This window comes from Eublepharis macularius, chromosome 4, assembly GCF_028583425.1.
Source record: "Eublepharis macularius isolate TG4126 chromosome 4, MPM_Emac_v1.0, whole genome shotgun sequence".
Classification (NCBI taxonomy): Eukaryota; Metazoa; Chordata; class Lepidosauria; order Squamata; family Eublepharidae; genus Eublepharis; species Eublepharis macularius.
Window position 1 is genome coordinate 15,324,423 of NC_072793.1, and position 27,990 is coordinate 15,352,412.

General features: G+C 43.0%; 1 protein-coding gene across 1 annotated transcript in view; it reads left to right on the top strand.

Moving 5' to 3' along the window:
* The window catches only part of CEP112 (centrosomal protein 112), a 464,588-nt gene that overhangs the window by 349,210 nt on the left and 87,388 nt on the right, over positions 1–27,990 (top strand). Inside the window, exons 22-23 of the mRNA XM_054976905.1 lie at positions 8,208–8,270; positions 13,383–13,532. Coding sequence (XP_054832880.1) covers positions 8,208–8,270; positions 13,383–13,532 — 213 coding nt within the window. The remainder of the gene's footprint in view (positions 1–8,207; positions 8,271–13,382; positions 13,533–27,990) is intronic.

The window sequence follows — 27,990 nt, forward strand, 5'->3', positions numbered from 1 at the left end:
AGAACTCATTCATTCAGGGAAACCACAACCCAGTATTTATGATGTCAGAACTGATCACTGTACAAGCAATTGTTTGTAGTGTCACAAACACTGGCCCACAGATCAGCTGAGTGACTCAGACAAGGGGAAAGGAATGCTTCAAAAGTTCTCTTTACAAGACAAATATCTTGTTAATCGGTGCTTGTGATCTGACTGGATCTGTTTAAGGAAGTCTAACAAGGTTTTAACAGCACGAAGTGTGTTAGTTAGTTCTCTGAAGTACAGAGCCATTGAGCTGGAAATTAAACTGACTTTGTTAAAACATTACTAAAAAAAAAGATGATACAGCCTTCATTTGCACTGTAGAGTAGACCTTCCAAGATAGCACAACACAGTCTTTTGATCTAATTCCAACTTAGCATTCAGTGTTTGGCTCAATAAGTTACACGGTATGGATATAATTAAAAGAGAATGCTGGCACATAAGCACGCTACATGCCTGTAAACCGTTTTTTTATTGCTGATAGACCATATATCTCATATGAAACTAGCACCTGCCTAAACATATCTCCTGCATTTAAGTTTTCCAGTTGTAGAGAAGTCAGCAGAGTTTTCTTCCAAGGAATCGTGGTCAGGATCAACGATAAAAGGAAAATGGTTTAAAATCAAGGTTTTCACATTTACAAACATTACATTTCAAAACAAGTAAAAATGGGCTTGAGTAGAATTGAGTTCCACCATGGCACGTCCAAATTAATGCAGTTTTCTTAACTGACAAATTAAATCATTTCATAAAATATCTGAAACTGGCTGTAGGAACTTTTGACCTTGTAGTCCCCTGCAATAAGAAATGGGTTAGATCATAATGCTTCCTGGCTTTTCAGCAGACTTAAAATCTGGTTTCTTTCTCTTTATTGGTTCTGAGATAGCATGCAAATTCAAAATTGAGAAGACACCTTAATACAAAAACAGCTTTTGTTTCATAATCTAAAGACTATCACTCCCATCATAGGAATATGCGCGCCACAGTTCCGCAGGTGAACGTAAAATCAGTGAAACAGTGTATTGGGATCAGAATTCAACTTCCCTTAAAATGATTAAGTTATGTATTTATTTTCTTTGTTTACAGTCTGCCTTTCTCGCAGAGATTCTGGATGGATTTCAAAAATTAAATACCAACAATATAACAAACGCAGCGAACCTATCTAAAAAATTTCCAGATACTCAAACTACAACAATATTCCCTTTATAAAAATGTCTTCCGAAACAGTTCTGTTTTGCATATTCCAAGGAATGATAATAATACAGGCACCTCCCTGACCTTGTCATCCAGGCTATTTCCTCAGGTGGGGGCTACAAAAGAGAATGGTTGGGTACAGGCAGCTGTTCGTCTACAGGGTGACACCTTGCTCAGCTAGGTGAATTGGTCATAGAGCATATCAAGAGCAGCAGTCGCACAGATATGGAGGTTCCAGGCCTTTACTTACTTTATAGGTAATAATTACCTTGAATTGAACCTAGAAATTAGGAACCAATGAAGCTAATTCAGAACAGGTTATTACATTCACTCTGTCTAGCACCAAAACAAGTTTCTGGCCTTAATGCCTTCGGTTATGCTTACTGTAACACGAAGGAGGGGAACTAAATAAGGTTTCTAGTGATATAGGCTATAATTTGTATGTCCAGCATAGCACCTTACCCCTCCCGTGATAAAAATAAAGTAGGCAAAATGTTGGAAGTTATATATATATACATTTGCTTGTTTATATGGGTAGTCAGTTCATTTAGTAGGTTTTTATACCACCTTCCCAGAGATCTGCTTGAGGCAGTTAGCAACTGAAAAAGTAAAAACGAATTTCAGTCCAGTTTTAAGCTTGGTTTTTGGACTGAGACAGCTCGGGTTGCTCTGGTGGATGATCTCCATTTATATAAATAGAGGCAATGCCTCGTCCTTAAATCTTCTGGATTTGTCAGCTGCATTTGATACTGTGGGCTATCAGATGTTTTTGGAATAGTTACAGAAAGAAGTGGAGTGGAATGCTTTCCAGTGGTTTCCATTGGAGAGGCAGAGACGTTGGTATGGACCTTGAGATATAGTATCCCTCAGGGCTCTGTCTTCTCACTAGTGCTTTTTAATGACTGTCAATGGATGAGTGCATCTATAGCTTTCGGAGTTGGATGTCATCAGTAAGCTGATGAGGTCCAGCTATACTTGTCACTAATGAAGATTAAGGAAATGGTCAGAGGTCAGTGTTTGAATGTTGTGCTCAAAAGGACGAGAGTGAGCAAGCCAAATCTGAATCCAGACAACGCAGAAGTTGAAAAAGTTTATACTCTGGATGGGATTGAATTACCGACTTTTGATGGGTGTGGCTGTCTTTAGTTAATCATGTGAAGAGTTTGGAGGTACTCTTGAGCTCAGTCTTGCGTAAGTGGAAGCATGTAGCAGCCATTGCTTTGTTCATCTTTATCTTATTCAGAAACTGTCTTCCCTATAGACTCAGCTGATCAATTCCAACTGATCTTTGTTTCTGTAACCTCAATATTAAATTGTGTTCAGTGTGGGATACAATGGCCCATTACAACAGCAGCATTGGCATCCAATACATTTCCAGGCTCAGTCTGAGTTCCTGGTATGTACCTTCAAAATACTTCACAGCCATTCACATATCTCAATGACCCGTTCCATTCAGCCTGACGCTTCTTCCTGACAGTGCTTTTGCTGCATTTAACACACACCACATGTATAAGAACTTTTTCTGTTATACCTTCCACCATGTTGAATGTACTATTGGAAACCCCATTTCTTTCAGGAGGGGATGTGATTGCATTATTTGAGAGGGCCTTTGGCTGAGAATATGGATCTTTGATCTTGAGGGAATCCATTTGACGAGGAATATAATAATCTCTCACCTTGTTGTTATTTTGGCAAGGATGTTTGCTCTACAAGTGTGATTTTATTTGTAAACTTCCCTGAGCTATGATTGTAGGTCAGGATGTAACTCTTTTATTGCAGGGTTTTCTTTGTATTGCAATGAATGGAATCTCCCTTGCAGAATGAAGCTGCATGCAAACCAAGGGGCAGGTGTCTTACAGGTAAAGAGAGTAAATAAGATACTTAGTTTGGAGTCATATCCTATGCTTGAGAATGATAGAAGAATGTATCATATCTCATATTCATGGAGTCACTTGCATTGCCTCTCTGATGCAATGAGAACTCAAAAGCTGTTTGAACTTATAAATAGGATGATTTTTGGACAAATTTGCAATTCAATTACATGCATAATTAATTAAATTAACCATGCAATTAATTAATTGACTACATTATTTAATTAATTAAATTGGGTTTCTGGTTTGGGTTTTTCCGCCCTGGCATTATGTCTGGGCCTCTGTACAGAAGCTCTGTACAGAAGAGATGCTGTAGCATAGTGGTTAAGTGGTTGGGTTGGGAATCAGCTCTCTGCGGGTTCAATTCCCACTGCTGCCATGAGCTTAAGAGGTAGACTTGGGTAAGTCATTCCTCTTAGCCCCAGCTCCCCAGCTCTGTTGCGGGGATAATAATAACCAGAGCTTATTTTCTGAGAAAAGAGGTGGTGGAACTCAGTGGGTTGCCAGCACAGGGGGCAACTCCTGGCAAGAAGTGGTGCCCCTGGTACCACCTGTGCATGCGCAAAGTGCACGCACATTCCCAGGACCGCACAATGATGTCACTTTGGGTCACCTGGAACAAAGGGGGAATTTTTTAAAGTTTAAATCACCCTTGGTGAACATGGTCACATGGCCGGTGGCCCTGCCCCCTGATCTCCAGACAGAGGGGAGTTTAGATCACCCTCCGCGCCACCAGCAGCATATAACATAAGAAAGGAGTCATATAATTAGAGATGAACTCTTGAGAATATGGTTTAAACATTAGAACTTATTGAGTCCCCCAAACTCTCCACTCTAGAAATGTATCACAATAAGAATATGAAAAATAAGTGTTTTTTTAACATAAGGCGATATGGTAGATGCCCAGGGGAAACTCATGTCCAGGCAAGATATATAAGAGATGAAGGAATTAACATTTAAATGGCTACAATATTACCAATCATTCTCAAGATTTAAAAAGATTATTAATATGGAAGGTGGAGCTCTAAGAGAGATGACTGAGTTCGAACAGTGGATTACAAAACAAAAATCATTTACTATGATGGATATAAAGTATTACTTCAGTTGGAATCAGGTGAAGAAGTGAAAAATGTACGATTAAATGGATGCAGAACTTTAGAGAGCAAATACCTATGCACCAATGGGAAAAAGGAATTAAATTCATAGCTAGCCAGGCGTTAAGAGAAAATTAGTATAAAATGGCTAGCTCTGAATTTAATTCCTTTTCCCCATTGGTAATATACCATTACCCCAAAGGATACTGAGAAAGTAGTTAAAATTACAAAAGAAATGGTGGAACTAGAACCTTTTATCATATGTGGTGGACTTGCAAAAAAGGAAAAAGATATTGGAAAAGGAATACATAGGAAAATGCAGACTATATTAAAGTTTAGATTTCCTATGGAAGCTAAGAATATGTTATTAGGAATGTTGCCTAATAAACTACCAAAGGTTTTGGGTGAGATATTTGAATATATGATGGCAGCAGCCAGAATTATTTATGCAGCAAAATGAAAACTGGAAAATGTCCAAGCTTAGAAAAATGGGAAAATAAACATGCCAAATATGCAGCAATGGCAAAATTAACAGCTTATTTGAGAAAGAGATCAATTATGAAATTTGAGGAGAGATGGAATGTGTATTATGCAAGCAAGAAATAAATTTAGAATGAGAAACAGTTGCAAAAATTGTATATAAATGTATTGCTTGCGATGTAGAAGTGGGAGAATAAGCTTTAAAAGTAACATTTGGAATATAAATGGATAAAGAAATAGATCCTGAGCAGACTCATTCCTTACTTTCTTATCTTGAGAAAGATAATAGACTTTCCTTTTGTACTCTCATATATTACCTATTTGTTAAATATAGTGGGCATGTAGAATGTGGCGAAAGTAAGTAGTATATTGAACATGTAGCAATAATGAAAGCAATAATGTAGTTGCAAATTATCATAGTTCATAGACCGTGTCTTAAAAATTTAATGAAGGGAATGTTGGGGAGTAAATTTTCTGTTTTATACACTTCGTTATAGACAGTTATTTCTGATTTACATAATTCTGTTATATAATCCCTCTTTTTCTTTTCTGTATCCCCCCCATATTACCATTCTGCTTTTTAAAATAAAAAACACATAATAAGAATGAATATAATTGCTCTGTGCTTTAGAATTGTGGAATTATGCCATCATAATCTTCAGGCCTTTTTAATAAATATATTAGCTGTTTATTTCTATGCACATTTCTTTCTATGTCGATAGTTAATTCTTACCCAACACTAGAACTCACCTGCCACCTCTCTTTGTCGATTTGGTCTGTTTTACGAGGGAACTGGACCTCACTGCTTACTAGAGTAAACAGAAATCCACTTTGTATGAACATATATTTTGACATTAGTGTTTGAAAATGCCTACCGTTGGAGCCCCCAGAAGTGGGTCACTTTTTAAAAAAACTTTCCCCACAATTGTGAACCCTTTGTTCACTGTAGCTGTGTACAAATCTTAGCTTCACCATCATTGCAAGTGATATACACGTTCACTTTGGGGGAGGGGGGGTCCAGCTATTGTCTCTAGTCAAACTAATTTTTGTGGATTTTCTGATACTAAAGTTTTTGGAGTGTCCGTCAGTTAGCACCCGTAATAAGTAACACCTTCCTCATGTCCAAAGCATTTTTGGTACTGTTAACAGAGTTTGTTTGGTTGTACGTGGAAAAGTGGTGGTTTTTCTTGGTCAAGGGCAGGGACAGATTGGCCATTATAGCCAACAAGGAACTTGTGGACTGGTTGCCTGCTCCCCCCTCTCCCACTTCGTCTGGTGTAGCCCAGGCAAGAAGAGATGCACCAGCCTGTGGAAGGTGGCTCCTAGCCCAGGGAAGGCATTCCCTGGCCAGCATGAATCTCACCTGGCCAGAGAAAGGTGGCTCTCAGCCAGCACTAACCTTGGCCTGGCCTGAGGAAGACAGCTCCCAGCCATCAGAAGCCTTCCCCGACTTGGAGAAGGCAGCTTGCAGACAGCACAAGTCTCACCTGGCCCAGGGAAGGCTGCTCCTGGCCCAGGCAACCCGGACACAAGGCCTGGCAGAATTGGGGGCCTATCTGGTTTCTTCTCCCTCCTTCCGCCTCTCCTTTGTGGGGGTGGGGCCCTTGCCTAAGGCTGTTTTGTCCTCCCAGTCCACCCCTGGTCGAGGGCTGTTGGGTCTAGAAGGAAAGATGCATTTAAGAAAACAGAACTGATCGATATAATTATAAAACTACTGGTACCATAGTAACATTAAGGGGATACAACTTTCCATTGCTCTAAAGAAACAGCCTGTAAACAGCCTTATTTGCCCCTATTATCCTCTTAGATGCTGAAAAGATTCCTTGCGCTCTCAGAGCCAAGCTACAAGTGACGAATGACACTTGAACGGCAAGTGAACAGACTCACGTGTATTCCTCCCTGTTCACTTGCACTCCACTTGCGCTCCACTTGATCACTCAAGTGGAGCGCAAGTGAACAGGGAGGAATACACGTGAGTCTGTTCACTTGCTGTTTAAGTGTCATTCGTCACTTGTAGCTTGGCCCTCATTCTGCCTTTGGTGAGATATCGGTGGCCTGCTGTACTTGCACAGAGTTCTCTGGCTTCCGTGGAATTCCATGCTCACACAGATCAAGTTGCAAACTTCTTTTGTATTTAGTTAGGGGGAGTTAATTTTAACTTCTAACTGCAGAATTGAGCACAGAACTGAGATCATAGCTTTACCCACAAAGCTGAACTGACTTTGACTGACTACTTTTCTTATACCTTCTTCAAAACAGAGTGGGCATTGTCCAAAGCTTCTCATTTGCTTTCTTGAAGAAAAACATCCCATGCGTTCACAGTGATATTCCATGGCATGCACACAGAGCCAAGCTACAAGTGACGCCTGACACAGGTTGGACACTTGTCAGCTTCCCTCAAGTTTTGATGGGAAACGTAGGCATCCTGGTCTTGCAGCTGTAATGGAGAGCCAAGCTGTAAAACCAGGACGCCTACATTTCCCATCAAAACTTGAGGTAAGCTGACAAGTGTCCATCCTGTGTCAGGCGTCACTTGTAGCTTGGCTTTGAGTGCCGCCCTCTTGTATAAGAGAACAAGGAATCCCCATGGATGGTAGCCAATCCACTATAGCATTCTTAGACACACGGCTTTGCTGTTTCATACCCTGAAATGCAAGAACAAAGTGAAATTATGTCTGTTGGAACTGGTTATTTAAAAAAATGTATATCAAAATTGGGATCCAGGTAAGTTTGAAAAGTAAAGAATAGAGCCTTTTTTTTTTGGTGAGCTGAACATAGCACAGCACAGCAACCTTTATTGGCATTAATAATACAGCCGGAACAGAGGAGATGTTGTAGAATCAGTTCATAGGGGAGCTGCATATAATGAACACTACCCTCTCAATTGCATGGGATCTCCAAACAACAAAGCACTCCTATTTTCTGAATGCTTTATACCTTATCTTAAAAGATATGAAAGATAAACCAGCGAGAGTGAAAGCTGCGGGTCAAAGGGGGTCCAAACGGTTCCATGGCACATTGGATTTTGACTTTTAATAGCAGCCAGCTTTTAGCAAAAAGGGTGTAAGAAAATGACAAAAGGAACTAGCAGGCATCAGCTGGCACAGAAAATCATAGAGTATCCGTCACATTGTACCCTCACAGCCCCTAGTGGAGCTTGTGGCTTTTTTCCTTCCCTTTTTCCTTCTTACTGATGAAGTCATCCTGATTCTCTCCACCCTCCCCCTTTTCTTTCTTTCTTTCTTTCTCTCTTTTTAAATCCACAGAGGCCTTTATGTTTTCCTAATAATTGGCAGCAGAGGTACTGTTCTGCTCCCCCCACCCTTTCAAGTGATGAATAGTTGGCCCTAGATCAAAGACAAGCCCTAGCGGTTTTTTGGCGGCCACAAAAGGGCGTTGGAATTGGCATGAATCCCAGCTGCTTAGTGATAGGCATGTAGACGAGGTGCCAGGCAATAGGGGTCAGTGGCAAAATGTCTGTACACGTTCTTCATCTGAGATAATCTGGTTTCCTTTTTGTGTGTGTGTGTATGTGTGTGTATTTCAGGCCAACGGCAAGTTGAAGCAGATTGAAAAGGAATACAGTCAGAAATTGGCCAAATCTGCACAGGTAGGAAACATAAAAACAAAAAATACTTTAGAAAGTTCCTTCAGTTAAGAGAAAATAGAAATAGCTTTGCTTGCTTTTGATTACAGCCCTAGGAGTTAATTCTAGTTCCTGTCAGTCTCTTTCCCCCTTTACACAACTATACCCTATCTCTTGTAAGCTGCTGTTTATTTAAATTGGATGATAGAAATGGAGAATTGATTAATTTGCTAGCCCCTGAGGATTATAGCATTGGCTTTTTTCAAAATGTAGTAGCATTTTTAACTTAAAACAAAAAAAATGGCAACTTGCTGATCGTCCAAGGCTATAATGTTTAGGTTACTTCAGCATTTTATTTTCACTCTCTGTGCTGTGGTAATCGGGCATCCTTTGCGCTACATGATACATCCAGAAGGCAGGGGTAGAACTTCCCAGGTTATTTTAAGTGAAGAGTCCCCTGTTTGCCTCTGACTGTTCCTGCTTTGTCAGCAGGCAACAAAATGGCAGTTGAACTTCTCAGACGTTCTCAAATGTCAGGAAGCTCTTCCCTTGCATTTCTTTCACTCACTGTGTATTATTGCCAGGAGAGATCTGCTCCTTGGCTTTGAAGGGGGCTTCAGAAAAGAGCGCCAGAGAAGAATTTCTTTTCTTCCAGGTAGAGAGAGCCAACGTCAAGTCACTGCCATATATTTAGCTTCCGCTTCCCTCTTTACGTTGGTCAGGAAAGTGAGCAGCACCATGCCACGCTGAGCTTTCTCCACATGGACTCTGAGCGAGAGAGAAGCAGGACAGAGCCCCACCAGAGCCAGATGTTGGCCCAGCAGAGTCCCACTTCATACACTTAACAAGAACAGTGTAACTGGCATAAGCATATCGGCAACAAAGAGAAGTAACTCAATAAGAGCAGGGGAGATCGGGTCTTTTCGCTTGAAGAAGCATAAGCACAGAACCAGTGCAAGTGAGAGTGAGTCAGCAAATTACCTGCTCCAGGGCTTTTTTTCAGCAGGAACGCTGTGGAACGGAGTTCTGGCACCTCTTAAAAATGGTCACATGGCCGGTGGCCCCGACCCTGATCTCCAGACAGAGGGGAGATTAGATTGCCCTCCACGCTGCCGAGCGGCGCGGAGGGCCATCTAAACTCTCCTCTGTCTGGAGATCAAGGGGCGGGGCCACCAGCCATGTGACCATTTTCACCTAGGGCGATTTAAACTTTAAAAAATTCTCCCCTTGTCCCAGCTGATCCAAAGTGATGTCATTGTGCGGTCTTGAGTTCCACCACTGAGTTCCACCACCTCTTTTCCCAGAAAAAAAGCCCTGACCTGTTCCATCTTCCCTTCTGTGGGAACTCTTGGGACTTGCTTTGCTTTATGTGTGAACTGGATGGAAATATAGGAAAGACTGAGAACATAAGAAGAGTCCTGATGGGCCACAGGCTCATGCAGAGTCCAGCATTCTGTCTCCTCCAGTGGCCAACCATACGCTCCTGGGAAGCCCACAAGCAAGAGTTCCAGAGTCCGAAATCCAAGTTCTGTCTTTTGGCGTTGAAGTCCAAGTTCACTCATGCCTATATGACTGTAGCTGAAATTTTCTGTTTTATCTCACAAACTCTGCAGTTTTGTGCATCTAGTTTGGTCTTTTTATTATTGATCAGTCATCCATATTTTGTATGTTCCTGTGAAATTATGAAATACAGTTTTTTGTTGGCCCTCTCTTTCTTTACTAACTTCTAATAATTCTAATTTTACCTACTCCTCATTTAAACGAGGGTGGGACGAGATTCACTCAGAGTTGGCAAGAAGGACCCTGCCCAACATCAGGGCCATTTCCACACGGCTTACCTTTTGTCGGGATACAGCGTCTTCATGTGTGAAATCGCACGATTTCGCACAAGAACACGCTGTTATCGCGCTAGAACACGCTGCATCCCGGCAAAGGGTAAGCCGTGTGGAAACAACCCAGGTCATGCGCCCACTCCAAGTTTTGTCATAAAAACAGTGGAGCAATTGGAACCGGGATGCCCTAATAAGTTAGGCGCTTACTAATGAATAGATCTGCTAATGGGATGATCTGCATTTGACAGCTTGAAGTTGCAGGTTTGAGTCCTTCTAGATATCCAGTTACAGCTCATTGATGGGAGTCAATCCAATTGCTGTCATTGGGGAAAAGTCCAGCCTGCCATTTCAAGCAGTGGCTTTGCTTCTAAGAAAATGGGCAGTGTTCTTGATTCTGTCCAGTCAGGAGTATAGTGGGGAGGTGTTGCTCCATTTCCATGTCATTAATAGAGAAGTGCCAGATATATTCTCTGTGCCAGATAGATTCTCTGAATGTATCCTGGGAAGCACTGCTAGTGCAAAGACATCTCTAGTCAGTACATGCCCCTCTTTTCTGAATTTGAAGAGGCCTTTCTTGGGGTTCCAATTTGAACAAGTCGTGCATCAGAGCCACATAGGACACATTTCTGATGTAGGTAATGAATGAATGTCTTAATGCTCAATGTCTCCACTTTTTGTGGCATTTACGTCAGCCTCGCACTGTCACTTGAACATAGCCTTTGTGAAACAACGTTAATAATAGGTCATTTATAACTTTCATATGGTTTTGCTGCTGACAACGTCAACCTAATCTAGCTCTCTGTGGCCTCTTGGAACATTTCACTTTTAACACCCACACGCACCAAATATATTCCAGGAACTTGTCTCTGAAGTTAGGGCAAAATAAACAATTACATTTTTTTCCCCTGAACATTTCTGCCCAAAGCATTTCCTTGTCTGTCAGCTTTTTTTTAAAGAAAGTGTCTTAATACATTATTAAAGCAATTCAGTTTCTATTACTCCAAAGAACTTTCGATGGAGTCCCATCTTAGCTATTCTTGGTCTTTTCTACACAATTTTATCTTAATCGATGTGGTAATATGAAATTACTGTGCTCTTCAACATTTGACTCCTTGGCTAGTTTTGGAGGGATTGGATTGGATCTTTCAATAGATTCAGCCCGCACCAAAGTCATACCATCTCTCTTGGGCCCATCGTGTTCCACCATCTGTCTGCGCTGTTGATGACATGAATAAGAGTTCCAGAACTTTGCGAGGGCAGGAGCGTGTGGCAAAATCTTTACAGCCAGCCTGTGTGATGTCAGTAAGCTAAGGTAAAAAGGCAGCTATTACAAACCTTCGTGTATTCAGCTAACACACGAACTCTTCTTGAGAAAACATTCCCCAGATGTGTCCTCTTATTAAATATGTTTTCATAGCAAATGCTTTACATGGCACAACTGCTTCCTTTGAGTTCTCCTTGTTGCTGCAATGATGGCTACAACGTTTATGCTAGGCAGCTTCCATCATCTTCCCAGGTTTCATGCCAGACCGGGGCTCCAAGCCTCGATGCCATGTACAAAATCTGTGGCCGGCTAAAGAACTGCCTAACCTTTAGCACGTTTACTCAGATAGTCCTGCAGAGTTCCATGGGGCTTACTCCCAAATAAATGTGCAAAAGATTTAGCTTTAGGTAGTAGCCAAGGATCACAGGACTTTTTTTTTCTTTTTTAAGGCAGCTTGACAAATAAAAATATCGTCCATTTCATTCACGGGGCATTGGCCTGTTTTTGCTCTATCAGTGTCATATATGCAGAGTTAGGCCAGGATCTTCAGACCCAGACACAACCAGCTGTGCATGTACAGCATCTTTTCAGACGCCCCCTTTCTTTTAACCATAGCTCTTGTACCTTCTGAAAAGCTATTTAAATGTTGAGGCACCCTCCAAAATGTTATTCAGTGCACTGTTTGGGTGGCTAAAGCCAGAGGAGGAAGTTGGTGCCGTCCCCTTGCGTGTGCAGAAGTGCTTTAGGTGTATATACGTGGCTCTTTGCATCCACTACTGCATTCTAAGCCAAAACATCAAATTTCATTGAACACTGGTGATCTTTTTATTATTCATATCCAGAACGTCATTCTTTTGTGGTGCATCCAGAGAGTTTTGAATTGGCATTATGTGTCCCAACAAGTGTGCAAAAAGGTGTTTCAGTCCGTCATTTATTATTACAGCAAAAGCCAGTAAAACAAAACAAATCTGCGATAAAAAAATAAGTTATTACATCAGGGCATAACGATAAGATCAGAGCATTAGTGCTGGAAGAATTGATGAAATAAAAGCAATGAAGATAAAAGAAAAAATGGCAAAAGCAATTATACCACATTTTCAGCTACAAGGAGTCTGCGTTTCCTAATGGCCAAGGAACAGAATCTGGCCACAGCATAAGTCACTGAGCTCTGAGTGTCTTCTAAAAGGAGGTTGCACAAGATTTCTGGTCTAGTCGAGATAGGACTGCAAGGGGTTAAATTTAGACAAGAGAGGCCGTATAAGACAAGCCCTTTCCTCTTGATATAGTTCGCAGAATAAGAGAACATGAGTGACCGATTCCACCATGTTGGTCATGTATGGGCAAAGGCGTTCATGCATTGGCAGACAAGCAAATTTACCCTGCAAAACGGCAGAAGGAAGTGCCTCAAATCAGGATCTGGAGAAAGCCCATCAGTAAGGCTCGTGAGTGATATTGGAAAGGTAAGGGGCAGCAGTAAAACTGGGGCTGGATTTTAGACGTTTGAAGTTCTTGGGCAGCAGAGCGTCTTCATTTTGTAATTCAATATCAAGAAGTCTCTGTGTAATGGAAGTTCTTGCCATTTGTAGGCGTCCATGCAAGAGATCTTCTGGGACTCAACCAATCTGTTTAATCTTATTAAGAATTTGTGTCGACCAAATGGGATAGGGGTCCAAAGCCAGAAGGAAAGGGGAAAGTGTTTCAGATGAATGATTTTCAAAAATCATTTCAGTGCAGGGGAAAACTGGAAGCCCATATTTTCACATCACAAATGTGCTTTGTTCTGGTGAGTAAATTGCTGGGGGATTTTATAGTGGAAAATTCTCCCAGATATTTTTATGTGCAGCCATTTTATGCAATGAACAGTCTTATTATATTTCTTTGTGTGGAATGTTCGTCTTGCTGGTGCATAATATGTTAATTTAAACGATTGCATTTTCACAGTGGAGTTTGCCATCTCCAATTCGTGTGTCGAGCATAAACGCATGCAAAGTCTATACTGCTCACTATAGTAGGAGTTTTAGCCTGCTGTTTTCTTTTTAGATCATAGCTGAACTTAAGACAACCGTTTCCTCTCTGACAGAGGAAAGCAGCCAGCAGCAGCTTGCCGCAGAAAGGCATCTACAAGATGTTGTACAAAAGTCTGAAGATGAGAAGCAGCAGCTGATTAGAGATAATGACAGAGCAATCAAGGTAATCTGGGGCTTTGAGTCAATGATGCTACCAGCTGTTTGAATGTAATTAAAAGTTTTGAAAGCATTGGCAGAAGACACACGAATGCATGTAGCATTCAGCTTCTTATACCACTCAGCAGTTCCACTTTCTGGAGAAACCATGATGCCATAACTGACTGGGAGATAAGATGTCTAAATAAAAGGTTGGGTTTTTTTAATCATGTCTGATACGTTTGCTCAAAACCTTTAATGAAGCCTGGTAGTAATTTCTCAGGTGAATAAAAATTAATAACAGTATAATTTTAAAACTCTTCTGCTGTTTCCCTAGAAATATGCAAAGTAATTTCATGTTGCGGTTGTATGTTTAGTACAGTTCTGTATATTGACAAGAGCGCATCCCAATCCAAGCTTGGAAAATCTAATCTTAATGGAAGCAGGGCTTTTTTTCAGCGGAGTTCCGGCACCTCTTGAAAATGGTCACATGGCCGGTGGCCCTGCCCCCTGAGCTCCAGGCAGAGGAGAGTTTAGATTGCCCTCCGCTCGACTCGGCAATCTAAACTCCCCTCTGTCTGGAGATCAGGGGGCGGGGCCACCAGCCATGTGACCATTTTCGACGGGGGCAATTTAAACTTTAAAAAATGCCCCCCCTTGTTCATCCCAATCCAAGCTTGGAAAATCTAATCTTAATGGAAGTAACTGAAAAACACCAGCCATTTCAATAATTTTGTTATGCCTTTAATTCACCAGCGTTGTTGCACATCTTTGTCTTAAATCCTTGTCTGAACTAGTGGATTCTGTCGAAGTTGATAAGTATATATCATCACACATCTAAGATAAGATCTACACTAAAGCAGTTGATCACCACTATAGGAACCATTGTAGGCTCTTAATGCTTACAGAAGATTGCTTTCTTCATAATATCAGACAACTCCAATGTGAAAGGAACCACAACTGAGGAAAGTTTCCATGAGGAGCATCTTTGGGAAATGTTATGGAGTAATATATTTAGGGTTGTTTTTATTTATTTTCATTATTTATTTTCATGGCCATCTGACAGCAATGCTGATTCTGTGAACTTGGGCAGATCATGAGAGAGAGGGCAGAATGGGTTACATCAGTGCTTAGTTTTCGTGGCCTTATCATGCCCAGGGTAATGCCAGTCGCCACCTTGGGGGTCAGGTAGCAACTTTCCACAGGCCAGTTTGGCTAGGGATCCGGAGGTGTTTTGCCATCTTCTGGGGATGGAGCAGGGGTCACTGGGGCAGTCGGGGGGGGTAGTTTTGAATTTCCTGCATTGTGCAGGGGGTTAGAATAGATGATCCTAGAGGTACCTTCCAACCCTATGATTCTATGATTTACATTATTTATAGTCTGCCTTTCTCATCAGGACTCAAGACAGATTACACAGAGTAAGTTAATACAATCAACAGGATTGGACAGCCAACAAACAGTGCAATAGTATTTGTACAGTAGAAACTTAGAACCAACAAGAACTGAAATGAAGCATAAATGCTAACAAGATGCATTAAACAATGCAAAAAAAATCATAGTAGGATTCGACTTATGGGCAGTATGAGCTATACTGAAGACCACAGTCCTTAAACTTTTACCCAGCTAGCTTTCTCAACCATTCTGTATAGTACAACTCTCTTGACTGTGTAGAAAAGCCCTCTTGAATAATTCAGCTTTGCACAGTTTGCAGAAACTCAAGAGAGTGGGAACGTTCCTGCTCTCATTGGGCAGGCCATTCCATAAGGTGGGGGCCACAATGTAGAAAGCCTGCTGATGGGCAGCTGTTCATTTTGCCTGTGCGCAGGTCGGCACCTATAGAAAACCCAGCTCAGAAGACCGAAGCTGCCGTGGCGGAGCATAGCTGGAGATGTGGTCCCACAGATATGAAGGATCAAGATCATGAAGGGCTTTGTGTGCGAGAGCTCATGCCTTAAATTGAGCCCATTCACTAAGGGGCAGCCCATGTAGTGGGGCCAAGCCATTATGGAACTTTGGCTTTAGTTTTAGAAATGTTTTATCTGGCCAGCTGATTTAATTTGCCTATTTTATGTGTCTGTACGTTTGTTTTAATTTACTGATACGTTCCCCGAGTCTCTGGGATTGATTTGGATTAGAAATGTAAACAAATTTATGTCAAAATCATTCTACATTATTAAGAAGAGGGGGGGGGGTTACTGCAAAGATTAAAATATAAAAAGGGGGTGAATTTGAAAACTCTTGGACATGGCCTTCATAATTATTGTTTTGGCGTTGGGCCAGTTTATCCTTGAGTCCATACCAGTTTGTCGCTTTGTTGTCTTAATCCAAGTGATGGGCATTCCCGGATTGATTGATTTTCCTGTTGTCTCCATGTATTAATTTATAGTTGCTCATTGAGATATATAGTAATCATGCTTATTTCAGTATGGCTCCTCATTGGTAGATAACAGATCAATACCAGACCCCCCCCCCCCACACACACACACACACTACACACAAATAACTCAAAGCATAGCAAATGACATGGAGAAAGAAAATATCCGTGAAGCAGAGGATGAAAGAAAAATGTAAGAGATGCAAGTCAAAAACTGCTCCAAAATAAACCATGGTAATTCGCTGTGTAGACATGGTCTGTTTCAGTGGGGTGGTTGAGGACTGCAGTATATTGCTAAAACTGACTGGCTGTTTAAATGTTTGAACATGGACACAGATGTACTGCACCATTATGTTTGCATGGTATAAAACCTTTGCTGGACTAAATGCTACATTTTGTACCAGAGTTCTTTCATGATATTATTTTCACTGTTGCGCTGCTTTCATTCTTCTAATAATACTGAAACCTTGAACCCTTTCAGTATACGTAAGAAAAGCTGAAACTTCGGTGGACTTCCAGTAGATTCTGAGGTTGGGAGAGCAGAGGCACATTTTCTTGTTCCTGCTACTTCAGATGGCAAGGAAGGTTCCTTAAAGCATTTCCCTCCAGGCAAATAAAGTGAATGAAAGGTTAATCTCAGAGGAGCTGCCCCTGCCAACCTTTAACAATCTGATTTTCAAAGGCAGAGAAGCATCAACCTGTATTACTAGACCAGACTTTAATTTGTAGCAGATAAAATAGTGTGGCATAGTGACCTTCTTACCAACTCCTCTCACCCAAAAGAAAAGGACTATCCAAAAAGTGATGTATAACATGGAGAGAGAGAGAGGGAGAGGATGGATACATAAAATGCTCTGTCCATGTTCACTTGTGTTTCTTTGAGATCCCACGTCTGAAGCTATTATAGCTTCAGACAGGATATGGTAGATGTGGATGGCAGGATATGGTAGACGGATCCCTGGACCATTGCAGCAAGACACGGGTTCTTGGTTAAATAGCTTTTATTCAGAAATCAGATCATTCCAATATATATGTCCATAGAACTATTCAGAAGCAAGGTAAGCATCTAAGCAGCAAGATTAAAAGTTGACAGGAATGACATCATGTGAGAGAGACTTCTAACATTCAAGTCTGCTCCTTTCCCCCCTCCCAATCATAAACAAGATTTTGGTGCTCTTCTTGTGTGATAACGTTTCACATATTTGTAATATCAAGTTGAGTCACTAGAAAACAAGACATAGGAAAAGTCTGAGAGGTAGTAGCATACAAGGCCAAAAACACTGGAAGCTGTTGCTGTGAAGGCCTGTGAAAGAAATAGTTATGGCATTGGTAAAATGACATCGAGTTACAGCAGGATACATTGGTTCAGAACGAAAGGATCATTAGAATTGGCATGGATGGGACTCAGACATGACACTTTATGGCTATTTTGTCTTGTATTAAACATTTGCATCTGATAAATGAGATCATCCCTTAGAATGAATCGTTGCTGCTGGTTCTCCAACCTGGCGTTGGCTAGATGCTCTGCCTTCAGCCTTGTTCCTTACTTTACCTTCCAGTCTTAACAGTACTCTGGTGTGATGCATACATAAAGCACTAGATACGGATACATTCTTTAAGGCAGTTCAGAGATGAGCAGATGTTCTCCATTTCATTTCTTTATTGTTTCATGGATTGGCACTGCCCCACATTCTGTTCCAGCTGGCTTTGTTTAACTAGCAAAATTTATAAAATTAATTTTGGAATTGGTGCATGCACAGTTTGCAGTTCCCATTTTTTCCCTTGTAGGTTATGAACGCACAAGTATATAAGTGCATTGGAAGGAAAAAAAGAAAATCCTGTTGCGATTGTGCCAGTGATTCCTTTTTGCGCAGTGGTTTAAACAGTTTGCTTATACCATCACATGCTTTGGTAAGCTATAAAGGGAGGAAATGTGAGCAGAAAACTGTAGATATTGCATGCTGAGCAGTCTGACCCAGGTCCAGGAATCAAAAACTTAAGAACGGCGGGTCTCTACACATCAGTGCCACTCCACAAACAAGAGGATGTAATTCGGAACCCCAAATTCTGTTTAAAAACATTTTAAAATATGAATATATTTTGTGTTGATTGCTGTGACGGGCTCAGCTTCAGATGCTGAGATTTCCAGTCAGTAAGTGTATGATTGACATGTTTCCTTCCCCCTCCCATGTGAGTAGCCTGAAATGGCAGTTGGAGGTGGAATGTTGGGGAAGCTGGCAGTTGGAGTGGGATAGAAAACAAGAGAGTGGAAAGGGAGGGGGAGCCTGTTTTTAGACCAAAGAGGGTCAGCCAGAGAATCCTCTGTGTGAGGAAGTAATGTTTATGAAGCACTTTTAGTCTTCGAACTAAAGTGGGTAAAAACCAGCACTAACTCCTGCTTAGACTTGAGAGATCTGGGGATTATAGAGGGCCAAGGACGTGGGTAGAGAGGAGTCTCCCCTTCAGTGCCAGGAATGGGGTTATAGCTTATAACTATAACGCCTGCCCAGTATCTAGGAAGGGTTTGTCTCAGGGGAGCACCCTTAAGTCTGGAGAGGAGGGAAAGTCGTGCTGTGTCTGTGCTTTGAAAGGGAAACATTTATGAAGCAAAGTCAACCTCTGAAAGAAGCTAGCAACCTAGTGTGTTAAACCAAGTGTTTTGTGCCTCACACAAGTGAAGTTGCTGTATAAAAACCTTCCTGTTACTTAAGTTCAAACATCTGCCTACCTGCCTTTTGATTTTAACCTCCTGTAAATAGTCCTTCAGTTACGTTTTGAACCTCCCCAAGCCTTGTGTGCCAGTTTCTGCTAAAGGGAAGCGCAAACCCTTGATCTGTCCCCTGCTAAGACTTGGCTGGGTAACCATTTTTAATAATCCTTAAGGGTGGGACAAGAAGGAAAGTTGAAACTTATCATCAACCATGCTACCAGAGGCTTCCCAGCCCAGTATACAGCTTCATAGGCTTAAAGAGGAGAAGTTTTACCTCAAGGTAGGGGAAGGTCAGCCTAAGCCAGAGTTGGATGTGAGTTTGTGGCAATTGCTATAATATGCTTCACAAATTTTGTGGTGAAAAAGTACTTTGGGAAAAAACTGCTATCCATCATCTAAATGTTTATGGCATTTTCAGCAAATAGCACATTAGTTCTTCATGAGAAAACCCGGTAGCAGTTTTACTGCACTAAAGGGTAAAGACGTAATTCAGTAGTTAGTAACTAAATTGTTTATTACGTGATATATTCTTTATCTCTGAATAATGTTGGTGTGTTAAATCACTGGGTTGTGATGAGTAGTGGAAAGGACATTTCATAGCCCTACTCCTAGATTTCATTTTTCAAAATTTCCCCCAGCCCCCATCTTCCCCATCTTTGTTATGTTTTTCCTCTTTCCACTCCAGCTTCACTTTCCCCCACTCACTGCCTATCCATATACCTCCAATCTCATCTTCAGTTTCAAAACAGAATAAATGATGGCTGAAATGTGAAAAACGAAATACTTAGAATCTCATCAGCTTTTTTAGTTGTCTCAGGAAACAAAGACAATGGTTTAATGTCCTCCGGTGTGATTATGAATAGGATTACCACATTCTGGCCTGACAGAAGATCCTGTGTGTTAGAGCCTATGACCACCTACTGCTAAATGAGGAGCCTTTCTACATTGAAATGAGTCTAGCTAATTTGGAAGAAGTTTACCTTCAGTGGAGAAAGGTCTGGCCTTTTGATCTGGTATTGCCATAAATAATATCCAGGGCTTTTTTAAAGCTGGAACGCGGTGGAACCGAGTTCCGGCACCTCTTGAAAATGGTCACATGGCTGGTGACCCCGCCCCCTGATCTCCAGACAGAGGGGAGTTTAGATTGCCCTCTGCGCTGCGTGGCACAGAGGGCAATCTAAACTCCCCTCTGTCTGGAGATCAGGAGCGGGGCCACTGGCCATGTGACCATTTTTGCTGAGGGCAATTTAAACTTTTAAAAACTCCCCCCTTGTTCCAGCTGACCCATTGTGCGGTCCTGGGAGCATGCGCGCACTTTGCACGCACACATGTGGTACCAGGGTCACCACCTCCTGCCAGGAGTTGCCCCCTGTGCTGGCAACCCACTGAGTTCCACCACTTCTTTTCCCAGAAAAAAAGCCCTGTTTCTACCTTCTGTTTCCTACAAATGATAGTTTGGGATTGACAGATAAATCAAAAGGATGACCCAACATGTGGTTGGACGTCTTGCTAACACAGCACTCTTGAGAATCCATCTGTGGAAGAACATGAGAGACCTCATTCTGAATCTTTGTTGTTCAGTGAATAGATTTTTTTAGCTGGAAGCAGACTTCCTTTGAAGTTAAAATCCTTGCCGTAAGGCCACATATCCAATCAGAGGATTCCTATGAAAAGACACCTTTATTAAATGGATCCTTGAAAGTCTTCACATGAAGATTTAAAACACTCACTTATATAGCCTTTCAGAAATAATTTATAAATAATACTAAATACTATTATTATTTCAGTATTCCACTCATCTTCCATGGAGCTCAGCTCAGCTAACATGTGGTTCCCAGGTGGTCTTTCTCCAAGGCAGTTTGCAAGACCAGGCCTGTTTAGCTTCAGCCGTAGAACTACATCATGTGCTTTCAGATCCTTACCTGTGACCTTTGCTTTTTGCTTTTGCTTTACATTTTCAGCTTTAAAAAGGAATCTTAATTCTGTGGCAAGGGTTTAGTAAAATGGACAAAGTTTAAGAGGCAGCACTGGTCAAGATTATGAGAGAGCACATCGAAATGTATACAAAAAAATCCTAAATGAAATTAACTGACAATGATATCGACTCAAAAATCCGGCCTTAGCCTGGCAAACTGCATGAACTTCTCAAATCATTGTGCCTTTTCCATTGTCGTTCTTTTTTGATCTTGGAGGATAACCAAGAGAGTGTTCTGAATGTTTCCCTTTTTTTATCCCTGGGCCTTAACGTTTCTAACCTAAAATCCAGTCTCACCACAATAAGATAATTCCTAGATTAATCAGAGCTTATACTGACTGATATTTTTAAAAAAGGCAATTCTTTAAACTTAAGGAGATCCCTATAATAAGGAAACTGAGCTCACGGGCCCTGTTTCCCCCCAAACGGTTCGGTGCCCAATGCCCACACAGCCTGCTCTCTCCAAAGTTGTGATGAAAGGACTGGGTGGGATGCTAGTCATGAGCCAAGTGTTGAGGGGTGGGGGCTGCCTCCCTCTTAAAGAAGGAGTGGTATACCTGCGTGGAAAGCGCGCCTCCCAGGTCCTCAGCCCTCTTCCCGCCCCTTGGTGCCCAGGCCACCCTGTTTTGATTGGCTGGCCCTGGCGTTTGAATCTGGGCTGAACGGGTTCCGCCCCCACCAAGGCTGCTGGAAGCCTGCACTTCCCTCTAATGTGGTGGCCACCCAGCATCCTGCCCTCCTCCCATGTAGCCTACACTGGGATTAAAAGCAGTGTGCTTAAAGTTAGGTGGCCAAAACAAATCTGATCCTTGAGGAGCAAACACTCAAAAAGAGAAAGGAATAAATCACCCATGTGGAAAAGGCCTGAGACTGATTTCTGAGACCAAAGAACCTAATGAACTTACTTCTGAGACTGAATATGATCAGACTGAACATCATTGAAACTACTTGACTACTGGGATTGGAAAATATTTTTAGTAGATAGCACAAAAAGCAGGCGCATAATCATAGAGTCATAGAACCATAGGGTTGGAAGGGACCTCTAGTGTCATCTAGTCCCCTGCACAATGCAGGAAATTCACAACTACTCCCCACCCCCTGACGACCCCAGTGACCCCTCCTCCATGCCCAGAAGATGGCAAAACACCTCCAGGATCCCTGGCCAACTGGCCTGTGAAAAATTGCTTCCTGACTCCAAGGTGACGATCGACATTACCCTGCGCATGTAAGAAGGCCACAAGAACTAAGCACTGAAGTAACCGATTCTACCCTCCTCCTCATGATCTGCCCAGGTTCACAGAATCGGCATTGCTGTCAGATGGCCATCTAGCCTCTGCTTAAAAACTTCCAAAGAAGGAGAGCCCACCACCTCCCAAGGAAGCCTGTTCCACTGAGGGACTGCTCTGTCAGGGAGTTCTTCCTAATGTTTAGCAGAAAACTATTTTGATTTGATTTCAAGCCGTTGGTTCTGGGGCAACGGAAAATAGCTCTGCACCATCCTCTATACTGCAGCCCTTCAAGTACTTGAAGATGGTTATCATATCACCTCTCAGTCGTCTCCTTTCCAGGAGCTCCATTCCGAGCTCCTTCAACCTTTCCTCATAGGATTTGGTCTCCAGACTCCTCACCATCTTCATTGCCCTTCTCTGGACATGTTCCAGCTTGTCTATATCTTTCTTAAATTTTGGTGCCCAAAACTGAACACAATACTCTAAATAAGGTCTAACCAGAGCAGAGTAGAGCGATACTATCACTTCTTGTGATCTGGACACTATGCTTCTGTTGATACAGCCCAAAATCACATTTGCCTTTTTAGCTAACACATCACACTGCTGACTCATGTTCAGGGTATGGTCTACTAAGACCCCTAGATCCTTTTCGCACATACTACTGCCAAGACAAGTCTCCCCCGTCCTATAATTATGCATTTGATTTTTCCTTCCAAAATGCAGAACTTTGCATTTATCTCTGTTGAAATTCATTTTATTTGTTTTAGCCCAGTTTTCCAGCCTGTCAAAATCATCCTTTATCCTTACTCTGTCTTCAACCATATTTGCTAGCCCTCCCAATTTAGTATCATCTGCAAATTTAATAAGCATTCCCTCTATTCCTTCATCCAAATCATTTATTAAAATGTTGAACAGAACAGGTCCTAGGACCGATCCCTGAGGAACTCCACTTGTCACTCTTCTCCAAGAGGATGACGAACCATTAACTAGCACTCTTTGGGTGCGATCTGTCAACCAGTTACAGATCCACCTAATAGTAATAGGATCCAAACCACATTTTATCAACTAGTCAACTAGGTTATTATGCGGAACCTTATCAAAAGCCTTACTGAAATTGAGATAAACTATGTCTACGGCATTCCCCTGATTCAGCAAGTTAGTAACTTCCTCAAAAAAAGAGATACAGTTAGCCTGACATGACTTATTCTTGAGAAACCCATGCTGGCTCTTAGTAATCACAGCCATCCTTTCTAAATACTCAAGGACTGACTGACTGATTATTTGTTCTAAGACTTCTCTAGGTGTAGATGTCAAGCTGACGGGTCAGTAATTATCTGGATCCTCCTTTTTCCCCTTCTTGATGATGGGGACAACATTTACCCATCTCCAATCTTCTGGCGCCTCGCTTGATCTCCAAGAATTCTCAAAAATAATGGACGGAGGCTCAGAAATTATGTCTGTGAGTTCTTTTAGTACTCTTGGGAGCAATTCATCTGGCCCTGAGGACTTAGTTACATTCAAAGAAACTAGGTTTTTTCATATTATGCTGATCCTAGGCTGTAACTCCCTTCCTTCGTCATGTGTTTTGCTATTGCCATGTTGAGCACCATTTTCCTCGCAGAAGAAGAATGAGGAAAAGTAGGAATTGAGCAGTTCTGCCCTCTCTTCCCTGTTACAATTTCACTTCCCTGTCCCCGCAGTGGGCCTACCATGTCCTTGCTCTTTTTCTTACTTGAACATAAGCAAAGATCCCTTTTTTGTTTTCTCTTGCTAGCCTAAGCTCATACTGAGCTCTATGTGGTGCTTTTTACAGCTGCAATGTGTTCCCTGTCCGGCTGAGGAGGTATCAAACAGGAAAGAGCCCTAAAGACAGCTGCAGCATTTACCAAAGTTGTGTAGAAGTCTCCCCTTCACCTGGAGCAGAGTCTGGGCCAGAAGCCCCCTTCTGGGGTACCTCCTCCAGGCCTTTGGGGGGTGGAATCAGAGGTGGTTCAGAAATAAGGAAGGAGGTGGATTAGCAGTGTACCCAATTCCCTCTCTTTCTCCAGCATTGGGCCACTTAACTGGCTCTGCAGGCTTGTCCATGCTCTTCTTTCCCGGCCCTTGTTCTCCCAGCCTTTTGAAAACTTCCCTGGGGGTGGGGAGCAGTCCCAGATTATGCCTCCCCCTGCACCCATTGAAGGGGCTTCCCAGGACTCCCAGGCCATTGGGCTTGTGAGGTCCCTTGGTCCCTTGTAGCCCCCGCCCTTCAGGAGGGAGGGGCTGCATGTCCTTCCCAAGGGTGGTGGTCAGCAACGCTGACACCATCCAAACTGACAGCGCTGGCTACATCTCTGTGGCCTTCCTGGCCTCTTGAGTGGGGGCGGAGTTTTCCCTGACCACCACATGTCGCTGTTGGGAGCCTGGGCCCATGCCAGCCCCCGATGCCTCTGCATGAGGCTCGACCTCCTTCGGCCCTGACAGTGCCCAACCGACGAGACCTCTGCCTCATTTCGCTCTCGACAAGTCTGCATTGTCTCATGAGGAGGCTGGCATGCCGAGCTGATTGCTTGCTGTGGCACCACCACCTCCTCCAACCGTGGATCCCCCAAAAGGTAAAGCCACTTTCTCCCACCAGCAGCCCCCAAAAGGTAGGGTAGTGGCAGCCTGCTCTGGGTGGTGGGGGCTCTCTGATGTCACTGAGGCATGGAGAGAGGGAAAGGTAGATGTTGGAGGAGCTGACCCTGGACACATTGCTTGTAAAGTACAAAAAATCCTCAGCTATTTGCTATTTAAATAATCGGCTTCAAGCCTAATGCTGTGAAGCTCTTAAAAGCAAACTTCCACTGGCACATTGGCGAGAGCTTTTGTAGACCATAGTTAATGCAATTAATGTAGTAATGAGCTTCTCGAAAGTACACCAAAAGGATGGCTTGGATCCTAACCTTCATTTCCACTTGCGCAGCACCCTTTTCTGTTGTGGAGGCAGTAGACTGCTGTGGAGCTCCCCCCTGCTTTTCCTCTCATGCAAGTCCAATGCCTTTCAGTGAGTCTGTTGTGGAGGTGGTCCTCTGATGTGGAATGCAGTCCTCTAGTGTTAGGCACTAGTCATGGGCACAAACAGCATTACGAACAGAAAAAACCCACAAACAGCCTAATCTGCTGTTCTCAAACAAGCTGTTCGTGAGGCCCCGTCCTAAACAAACAGGTGGTTGTTGCAAGCTTCGTTCGTTGCCTTCGGCAGCCAGCACCTGCAATCAATCCCCTTGGCAACTGGAGGCAGGGAGGGACTGAACTCTGTCTGAATTCCTTCTGGCTTTCCTTCTGGCTTTAACCCTTCAAAGTACTTCCAGCAGACAGTCCCGTTTTTGCCACTGTACAGAGAAAATGACAGCCAACGGGGAGACCCGTGGATCATGCCTTTCCTGGGGTGCAATCTCTCTGAAACTTGGGGGGGGGGTGTCCTTCAGAGGACTGTGAGGACTATGTCCCCTGCAAATTTGGTGGGTATTGGACATTGGGAAGGTCACTTTTGTAACCCCTCAAACTAGCTGCCAGCAGACACTGCTGTTTTTGCCAGGACAGGGCCCTTTAAACTATCAGCTGGCAGGAAGCAGAGGGGAATCCCCCCTGCCACCTGCCAGCTGATAGTTTAAATGAATCTTTAAAGGGCCAAGTAAGTGGGTTTGAGGGGAGGGGGGCTAGGTGGGGGTGGGTGGGGGTGGTTCTGGCCCCCACGAACAACGAACATGTCCGGGAACAGTTCATGTTTGTTGTTCGTGAATGGCAATGAACAACGAACAGGGTGTTTGGTGTTTTTTTTCCATTCTTGCCCATGTCTATTAGGCAGTAGTTCGAATTTCATCATGTAAACTCTGACTGATGGCTGTGGAAGTACTTGTTGAAGTACTTATTCTTTCTAGTCTAGGCCATAATGGACTTTAACTTCATCTTTCACTTTTGTTTCTGTTATTTCCTTGCTCTGAAACTTGCCTTGAGAAAGACTTTATGACATAGAGCAGTGGCTTTCAAACAATAATTCTCAAAGAACCCTGTAGATCCTTGAAATCTTACCTTGGATTTATCAGTTAGAAGATCAGTAATTGCAGACAGGCTTCCCTGAAAAACAGCTTTACTCCATCATTGATCTTCCACTGTCACAGTGCACCTCAAGAAAGTGTACGGTGTGTTCCATATTGCACTTTCAATTCACGGAAGGCAGCAGAGAAACCGCATAGCCTGGCCAGAGCCACACGTTATGAACTGTGTATATCCCAGAATTATTTGTAGTGCTGAGTACTTCTGGGCAAATGTGTAAGGGGTTCCTCAGCAAATGTGGAAAGGGATCCCACAGAATATTTTAAAACCATGAACATAAAGCTACACATTGACAAATCTGAGCAGCCCATTTCTCCAAGCGCAGTGGTCCTTTTTAGCCATTTCAGAAAAATGTTTCACTTTGTCAACATCCTCAAAATAATATGATTTCAAATGTTGAGCCAATTAGACATCTGTGAAAAGCTAAATATTTGTAAGCACTTTATAAGATCTCGATCATGCTTTGTTAAAAAAAAAAAGAACTAAGTCATCTCATTTTTCTGTCGTGAGCTTTATGCTCTGCTATTTCCCTTGGCTTTTCATGTCTCAGCCACACACTGAAGAACTCACTGTGGCCAACTGCAAAATCACACATTGCAAGTTCCACAAAAGGTCAAACCTGACATTTTAATTTTTTTAAAAGCAGAGGTTCGTGATGTATATTAAATTATTATGCAATTGTATTTAAAAAATAATAAGTAATATAAAGATTGTGAAAGATAAGCTGGGGGAACAAAAATTTGGTTCCCAAGGAGAAAAAGAAACATACAGAAAGCAAATTAAGTGCTAGAGAGGTTTGATTTTGGAATGAAATCAGTAGTGGGATCCCAAGAATCAGGCTTCACACATAGCAAAGGTGCTTTTGGGGGAAGAGTTCAGGCTCAAAAGTCTGGGGTTTTATGAGAAAAAAGGCATTAAAAAGCCAGGACCTCTTCCAAGCCCAGGATATCAACAAAATAGTCCGTACAAAGTACTATGTAGGCTTCCAATCATTAGCCTTTGTTCTGCTTCCAGAGGCTTCTTGGAATTCTGCCTTCTTCCTTTTCTATTCTGGAACAGCACCGAACTCTTCCAGCAGTGTAGGTGGAAATACAATATGAATAAACTTGTATATTCAGCAACAAAAATCCATGGGAGCATATGGCATTTTCAAAGCAAAAGTCTGTAGGCTACAAACTTTATTGCTCTGTGGTAAGATATTAACGCCTGGTTTTTATCGTTTGGATATAGGCTAGGCATATTAACAATACATTTTCAAACCAAACATTAATCCACCACATCAGAGATTTGCAAGAAAGACACACAAGCTGAGACCTGTGAAAAATAAAGTGTGGACGGAGGGCGGTAGCGCTGCCAAGTGGCAGGCCACTAAAGCTTCTGTTGAAGTGCCAGAGCCAACCCATCCGTTTCTGATAGCTGAGGGAATGGGCTGCCATCCCAGCTCCAAGGTGGCAACAAGCTACGTATAGTTGGTGGACCAGTGGTGTTCTGAAGATAATGAGCTGGTTACCATGACCCATCGGCAGACGGCACTGGCAGTCACCTCTCTCTCCCCTCCCCCCACCAGCCATTTCTGACTTCAGGAAATTTTATTCCCAGGGTCACAGGACTGACATGGAATCAGGGCCGGCGCCTCCATTGAGGCAAACCTGGCGACCGCCTCCAGCGCTGAGGTGCCGGAGGGGGCGCCGGGACTGGGGGCAGCAGCACGTGCCACGAAGCTGACAGCAGCTGCGCACGGGCAGCTGACCGGGAGGGATGGGAAGCTGCCCACGCACCACCCTGGCCGCCTGCCACACCTGGCCTGCAGCTACTGCAGCCTTCCAGCTCTCCCATGCTGCTGCTGCCCCCAACACGTGCCCCCGGCCAGGAGCAGCAGCCATGGGCCAGGCACGGCAGGTGTCCAGGGCGGTGCACGGAGCAACGGAGCAGGAGGGCTGGAAGGACGCACGCGCACCTCCACAGCCACCCGCCGTGCCTGGCTGGGCGAGCAGCCTCCCACCCAGCCGCCCATGCGTGTGGGGCCAGGAGCAGTCTTGAAGCTGCCCCCCCACCTGGCCTCAGGCGCCAGAAACCCTGGCGCCAAACCTGCATGGAATAATAGTCAAGCAGGTAGTAGGT